Here is an 8,452-nt window from a genome sequence, read left to right on the forward strand (position 1 = left end):
CTCTTGTTTATGGAGAGAGCGAAGCTTCGCAACAATAGGAAAATTTCTTCCTCTTCGGGGAAGACTTTTGTGATCGAAATACTTTTAAGGTATTTTCTGATGCATCGTGCGTCTTGGTTTTCTCTGTCTAGCGATGGTATTTGGATTTGTGCTCGCACGGTGGTTGGTAGATTCGACGTGTTTGCGGAGATGATATCTCGCGGATTTACAAAGAAATAAGCTGCCAAGAGCTGAGAGGTGGTTGAGATTTATGGGAAAATAGCGTTCAGACTCACCGATCAGCTTGCCGAACTGCGCGGGTGGCTTCCATTCGGGGTAGTGTCGTGGAAATCGCGCCCTCGACCAGTAAGTCCTTAAAGTGACTTTATACAGGGCCAACTTATCCTGCTTGTCCTCTTTCTCTTGCCTGTCCTGAGCGAACGACCCACACTGGGCAACCACCAACATCAACCGTGTCCCTAGCAACGTCAACAGCAACGTCGACCACTGGAACCACCTTGCGCCAAACATCTGAAAATTCGTTAACAAATATTTAGAACACGCTGTCCTTTCCTGTTCCAATTCCCCTCTCTGTTTCCTTAATAGTTTCCCGATAAGTTAGGCAACACGTTATTATGCGGTTATAATAAAATTTCTATTAGCCTGTTCGTCAATGAATTGTTGAATATTCGAATTTTCATATTCTCAAACATTGAAATTTCTAAATGTATTATTACTCACGTGTCCTAATACTTTAAATATTCTATTTTAACTTTTCAAATATCCTACATTTCAAACAATGAAGTTTTCTAATATTCAGCTTTTCAAATATTCAACTTTTAAAATTGTTAAAATTTTCAGAATTAAAATATCTGGTTGTTCTAAAAAACATCTAGGTACGACATAACTGCTCGAATATCGATATTTGTACGCATTTTCCCATTTCCCTACAATCATCACAGTTTTACCATATCAGCTTCTGATCAGCCAAGACCATTCCCTGAGTGGTAATCGAGGTTAGATCGACCCTACCCTGTAGGTCTCACGAGTACTCCATTTGCTGCGTGGAGTTGCGTAGCTTAAAAGGGTAATAAAAGGGTAGTTAAACTGTAACGTGCCCTACTAGGAGGTACCCTCTCAGCAAACCTGTCCAACAAAAACTAGTGAACTCAAACTTCAGCGTAGCTACACACACCCTGTGTCATTATAACAAATCACGATTTTCCGAAAAGTTACACACCCATCTGCCAAAAACTTGAACAACAAGCTCTCTAGAATGATGAAACACGCTGTACACATAGAACGCGTGCATTCAAGGAGATTCTCTGTACCCTGCATCGTGTCCCAGTCTGTTTACATATGCAGATTCGTCAGTGTACTCAAAATTCAGATCGCATTCGAATCGCTTCCGACCCACCGACTCTGTTCCGTCACTCGCCCGTTTCGCGTCGACGTCGCCTTCGCGCCATTTTCCAACACGCTGCGCAATCGCGTTACGTTTGACCGTGAAAACTCCGCGGAATCTCCCATCAATCGCTTCCACCTTGATCCCCATTCGCCAGCGCAGCTACGATCGAATCGTGCTCTGAAATCATTTCCCCGATTCTGGGAACACTGAAAACAGTAACATCCCTTGGTACCCCTGGCTCGGACGAGGAATTATATCCAGATAGCAATGTCAAGGGAGCTTTCTTGCTCTAGTAATGAAATAGTCGTTGAAACGGTTGAAAGTTAATCCCACGGTTAATCGAGCGAATCGACGAGGAAGCTCACGTGCACGCGATACACCGCAATTATCTGGCGCAGGGAATTCTTCCCAGTCCCACGATCGCCAAGTTTAAAATTTTCTGCTAAGCAACAAGTTGTCGCGAGCACGATTGCTTGTTAGCACGTAAATAACGAAATGCTGCGAACCAGTCAACCTGGGCACCTCTCGTGTGTAGGTACCTATACATCGACAGACGTGCGAAGATTTTACTGGAGTGGCAATTTTGTCGTAAACTAGGGAACTCTTTATGGACGCGTGTTTTTGTACCGATAGGGTGTATAAGGAGAAAAATCTTAGCAAGGTTTTAGTGATAATAAAATGATGTGAAGTAGGTAGATTAGTGTGCCTTACATAGACTCTTTTGCTACTTCGTATAATGTTCTTTCATTATGGGCTTTGGAGCTGATAGCAACGAGCTTAGAGAGCAAAAGATAACACATTTTAAGTTTAAAATTTTGAGTTCTAACCCTTATGTTGAGATTATATAATTTCCATCAATTCAGCTTCCAAGATTCAAATAAAAAAATATTCATTTCTGTGTAATCGAATTGCAATAATTCTACCATATTTTGTTGCAATATTACCATCATAGTAACTGACAGTTAAACGTAGACTTTCTAAGTTCCACTAGGCAGATATAACTAAGAATGTCTAAAAAGAATATTTATGGAAGGCTCCCAGTTACAACAACAAACCCATAATAAAAGAATATTCTACTTTTTCAAAGCATTAGTTTTCATCCACCTCAAAACCAGAACTAAACTTTCCACACCACACTTCCTCTCGACTCTCAATTCTATTTTTCCATAAACTCTCCACTATCCTATACAAATACTCCATTTAATTAACCTACAAAAAAATATACACGCACGCTGCTCTTCATCACAATCACAAGAGATAACGATACATCCTCCTCATCAGATCGAGATTTAAATAACATTTAAACGAAAAAAAAGGCGACAAACTTTTTCCAGTTGGGTCAGGCTCGCAGCAGGATTTACAACGAGGGTAGAATAATCGACTGGAGCTCGAGCCTCAGACCCCGTGTAGTCGAGGCAATAATAAAGCGAGACGGTGGTGGAAAAGCGAACAGGGAGTCGTGGGTGGGGGTATCGGGGTCGGGGGGAGGACGGAAGCAAGAGGTGAGAGGAATAGCCGGAAAAGACGAAGTTGCTGCGCTCCCGTCTCTCTGGATATTCAATTTCAATCGGATTTCTTGAGAGCTTCATCCCCAGAATCCGTTACAAAAGTTCGGTCGCGACGCAGACCGAGGAACCGGACCGATTTCGACCGCTTCTCAGCGACGGGAAGGGATGAGGGAGGGAGGGAGGGCGTGTTTTAAAAGTATACGACCGGCCAGAAGTTCCTCTTCTGCTCAGTCGTTAACTTTACCCGAAGACGTAACTCTGCCTTCGTTTCTTGGTCCCTTCTCTCTTTTTTCTCTATTTTTTGTTCACCGACTGGTTCGCTGTTTACCGAGGAACGCGTGTTTTCGCGAACCTTTTGAAAGGTCGAATCTTTTGCCAACAAATGGGGGTGCGTTATTGTACTGGGGTGGATGCCCTCTGGAGAGGATTATAATTGCAAAATGAATAACAGAGGCTCGGTGAATATTATGTGGACACATTTATAAACGATACAAAGCTGTTATTATATGAATACCCTTCGGCAAGTAATGGCAATTATTATATCCTGTGTGTGGAAGTAGTGTATGTCGAGCAACTGCTACATAGTGATATATCGATATGAACTTGTCGCTAGTTCCTTTGTTGTTCGAAATTATCTTATATTGTATTTGACAAGGCAGAGACTCATTTTACAACAGGTAAATGGACCTTGAAATAAAAGTATCCTCGCTAAAGATTCATGATCCGTTGATAAACTTATGGAAGAAATTGTTTTTCTCAGGTAAAATCAAGCTGACAGCTTGCTTCTATTTTATTCACTTGTTTTCTCTGAGTGATTTTTTAGATATAATGAAAACTGTAGCGAATTTATAAAGGGGTTGTACTATAGTGATTTCAGTAAGCACCCAAGTGCAAAGGATTAATAGTGAAGAAAGAAGAAGGTACTGTGACACAAGGATTAGGCACATCATTTTGATCACTTAGAGTATTACTGTGTACATGTGTAATGTTAAAAAGTATACGAATAAAATACTGCTAATATTAACAAGTACCCAGTACTGCTAATATTGATACTCTTTAAAAAGCCATCAGTGGTCGCATTAAAAAGAAGGAATCATATTTTTTATTTTCCTGAGTAAATATTGGAACAGCCGAAGCTGCAGAAACAATTAATTAATACATTTGCGATAATTAAACAAGGAAATTGTGCTGGAAGTCGCAACCGTAATTCCTATCAGATAATAACGAGATGAAACTCACGATGCATTAATAACCATATTAACGTGAAATCAAACAGAAGGATAGAGACAGAGGGAGAGCACATAAATCTGTAATTATTATGGAGAATGCAACTAATTGAAACTATGATATTATATTTCTGGCGATGTTGAAAGGAAACAGGCGGTAATATTCACGAAGAAAGCAAACAGGTTTTAGTTTCGAGATAATTGGATACCCCAAAATCCACGATCTCGACCAACTCGCTGCACGCCGCACCGAATCGACCACCTCTAACTTCTATGTACCTACTCTTTTATTGTGGAACACGAAAACTCGTTAATCGCATAAAACACACATGACCAATCAATTTCGTTCCTCGATTCTCGAATCGACTGCAGACAATGCCGACTCGTCAACAAATTTCTGTCGAATTCCACAGAGCTATTTGGGTTCGAAATCGTCGAAATACGAAGAGGAAAAAAAATCAAATGACTAAATTCTCGCGAAAGCAACAAAAGCAAAAAGAGAGCTTACTCGAAATTTAACTACGATATTTTACGCACACCGTAATGAGAGAGACGTATGAAGTCAAAGCTAAAGCTACGATTGCATCGACAATGGTTCATTTTTCGCGCGGATGTGACCCCGTTTTTAAAGTAGAACGAATGACGCTCGAACGAGACAATAAACACGACGATATCTAACGATGCAGTCTATTGAGAGAAGCGTACGCGTAGAACGATCCCGATCAGACTGTAATTATTTCAGGTTACAAACCCCCGATAACAAATCCGCAAATCTACCGCATAACGCCACGTATAACCGTGCTCTTTCGTCATCTGCTCGTGTTCCGACCAACGATATGTATTTCCACGATGCAACGCTTTCTGTCATTTGTTTCATAACACTATGAAATTTTACTCGGGTAATATTACACATATAGTTTCAATATATATTTTGTTTAGAATTGAGCAAAAGAAAGCTTAAAATTAGAAAACATATCGTAATATTAGAAGAAGAAAATATTTTTAGTGGCAAATGTAATTAGAATATTTTAGAAGCCAATAATAATAAGGTAACAAACAAAAGTTGGAATTAACACATTTTCTAAGAAGATAGGTGGTGGGAAAATTCTACAACAGGTTACTGTAGACTTCTACTTGTACAGAGTGTTGAACAACAAGTGTCTGAAATTGCAAGAGGTAATTCTACGTGCCAAAATGAGACGAAAATCAAGAATGATAAAATTGTGTTTGGGGCTTCGTTTCAATGTTATTAATTGTTGCAGAAAGGTCAAAAATTCTCGTGAAATATGTCTGACTTGGAACCTATTCTACTGCCAATATACTAGCCAAGCCCGGGACAGCGAAATCAGTAGAATAAGTCTCAAGTCAGACACAGTGAAGTAAGTAGAAAAGCTTCCAAGTCAGAAACGTCGAAATCAGTAGAATAAGCCTCGAGTCAGACACACTTCACGCATACTTTAAGTGTTTTCTCAACAATTAAGAACTTTGAGAGCCTGAAGCCCAATTTCATCTATGTTCATTTTCGTCTTACTTTAACAGGTTAAATCGCACCCCTTAAAATTTCTGACATCTGTCGTTGTACACTTTGTACAAACATAAAAGACAAACTTCACTATGTCTTATGTTATTACTATCACAAAAAAATATAAATGTTTAGGCATATTTGCTATTGCTAACTCGTGAAATTATAGCGAGTGAAGACTGTATTTTTGACATATATTATTATTTAATAATATTCTGCATAATACAACATATTATATCTGGAACTTCGAGTACAATTTTTAAAACTGCACTGCCTAATAAAAACGCTAAGCTACCAAATATATTTTTTCGCATCTATCTTAAAGATTTAATGCACCCAAAAATCAATATAGCATGAAAGGAAGAAAATTACGATCATTCATTCACAACACCTAACTCTAAAATCGATATCCAATTCTCTTTCGAATACCACAATATTTTAATCGACTCTAAAAAGTTTCAAACACCTGATCAGCTCGGAAGATTGCTTTAGAAAAAAATTACACGCGATGATACGGAACTTACCTCGACCCCTCGGTGGCGGCACGTAAAAGCGAGAAAATACAGCAACACCATGGTCCGTCGACTTTTATTTCCACGGCTACGTAACCTCGATTCTCGCTGTCACGTTTCCCTTTTTACTCGCCTAGACATTACGCAACGAGCGAGACTCACAGGTCCCAGTTGCCTCGCGAAAACATCCAGATTTTCCGCGATTCCGAGAAAAACAGGACGCGGTCGCGGGCTTCTCGCGTCGTACGAGAAATACGATACGACCTTATGGGCTAATGCTCTTGTAGATCCTCCATTAGCTTTGTTTACAAGCGAGAGGTGACCTCAAGTCAGCATAAAGCACCCTGTTCCATCCTATTTTCGCGAAACAATCGAGAGCTTACGAGCTTCGACATGACCGAAAACATTCGCCCCACCCTTCGGGAAAGCGCATTGAAAGCAAAAGTCAAAGCAAGTCGTATGTACACAGAGTTCAATATCAATCCTGTGCACCGTTTTCACGGTTCAGGGAACTCCTAAAGCGACACGGAAAATCGATATAGCAGTAAAAACTGAAACTCACACTTTAAAGCCTTATAACAAGGTAGTAACTACTGGTTCTCGATTGCTGTTCCACACTAGTTGGATGTAGCACGTATTATTATACAGTGCTTGTCTGATACAGTCTCACGAATTCATAGCGATAGGCTCTACTAAAGTCTCACATTTATGGTACCCTGTTTTGTACTATGGAAAATGAAAGTGACAATGCATGCACGTACAATTTCATCGCTCCAAATAATTTCAGGCCATAGAAAATTAGCAACAATGAGCTTATACCGTATGAAATCAAATTTTACAAGCTAATTAACACTCCGAATTCAGTGACTCAAATTGCACGTGCTGTAAATCCTGCAGCTCTATCTCTTAACCACGTACTCCGAGTGCCTTACAAACGTTCAATGCACAGCTGCATTGACCAACTATCTGTATACATCAATACCAATCACAGAATAAACACTCTGTTTCATCGTGAACCCTAGTGTCAAGAAACAATAGAAACCCAAGCAGAACCATCTAACTTAGGGTAAGCTAAAGGTTCCAGTAACTGACCATGTCCCGATGACACTAACTCTAGTTTTATTTCATTTCAATCTTAAATTCTAATAAAAACAACCAGTATTAGTAATAAAAGAAAAAAGAATATTATCATAAAATAGTTCAGTTACTGAGACGCGATTCAAGTGTTGAGATATATGCAGTTCTCGGTTGTCCATTTACTGGGACATTTGACATCTTAAGTGTCCAGGTATTGGGACACTTACCTTACGTGTCCACTTGAGAGTAGAACTACCGTGAGTTGCTCCAAAGAGTACTCTCAGATAGTGTATTCGCTATCACTGACACTGCGTTGATAGTCTAAGCGCACACCTACCGACAAATTTCACATGTCAATTGTCTTTGTTCGTGAGATAGAAAAAGAAGGACTATTCAGCCTGTAATCGATATTTAGACTGACAATTGTGTCAATCATCGATTGTCAATAGGTGTACGTTTAGACTAATTGAGAGTGTCCAAGATACATTCGCTATTTCGGAGTACTCTCAAGAGCAACTCGCGACTGGTCCACTTTACCCTCAAGTGGACACATACCAAATAAATATCATAGGTCCGCGACCGAATCCGACCCTCCACTTCTTTTGACCGACCCCAATCTATTTCATCGAAGTATTTCTAATTCATCCTGATAGAAATCATGAAGTAGCAACTTGCTTTAGTTCATTCAATATTAATTTGCTTTATTTAACAATTTCACCTGGCCCTTTACTCGGAGACCAAATAATAATTTAGCCCCTGAACTAGGAAAGGTTGTCCATGCCTGTCATAGAGTATCAATAGAAAATCACAGAATAATTTTACCTTGTCCTCGATGCTTGACGTTCGGTCCCTCTCCCTCTCAGTCTCTGTCCTATCTCTCTATGCGTCCCAGGACGAGCAGCGGGCAGTGGAGTACCTGGGAAACCGAACACACCTCACATATCACACACAATCGTCGCGCGGGACTCGGGAGTAGGACCCGCGGCAAGAGAGTCGATCGTCGCACGGGAACCGAGGGACGAGGACACGTAATGGCGCGGGAACGTTTCACGGGCGCGGGTACGTTCGGCCACGAGTTGACGAGCTTCCGGCGCGCGAAACAGAACGGGACAGAGAGGAGCAGCGCACGGAGAGACGGGCGCCGCGGCGCACGGATTTGGTCGCGAGCGAGCGTGGCGAGTGAAAGAGGGAAGGAGGTTCTCACGTTTCACGGCACGGCA

The 8,452-nt window shown here is 40.7% G+C and overlaps 1 protein-coding gene across 1 annotated transcript in view; it reads right to left on the reverse strand.

Annotated features, from left to right (window-relative positions):
• The window catches only part of LOC143183566 (spondin-1), a 153,917-nt gene extending 145,758 nt beyond the window's left edge, over nt 1-8,159 (reverse strand). The window contains exons 1-2 of the mRNA XM_076385139.1: nt 8,055-8,159; nt 276-510 (exon numbers count right to left, since the gene is read on the reverse strand). Of these exons, the coding sequence (XP_076241254.1) occupies nt 276-510 (235 nt within the window). The 5' untranslated portion in view covers nt 8,055-8,159. The remainder of the gene's footprint in view (nt 1-275; nt 511-8,054) is intronic.
• Between the last annotated feature and the right edge of the window lie 293 nt (nt 8,160-8,452).

The sequence above is a fragment of the Calliopsis andreniformis genome, chromosome 9 (genome assembly GCF_051401765.1).
Source record: "Calliopsis andreniformis isolate RMS-2024a chromosome 9, iyCalAndr_principal, whole genome shotgun sequence".
Lineage (NCBI taxonomy): Eukaryota > Metazoa > Arthropoda > Insecta > Hymenoptera > Andrenidae > Calliopsis > Calliopsis andreniformis.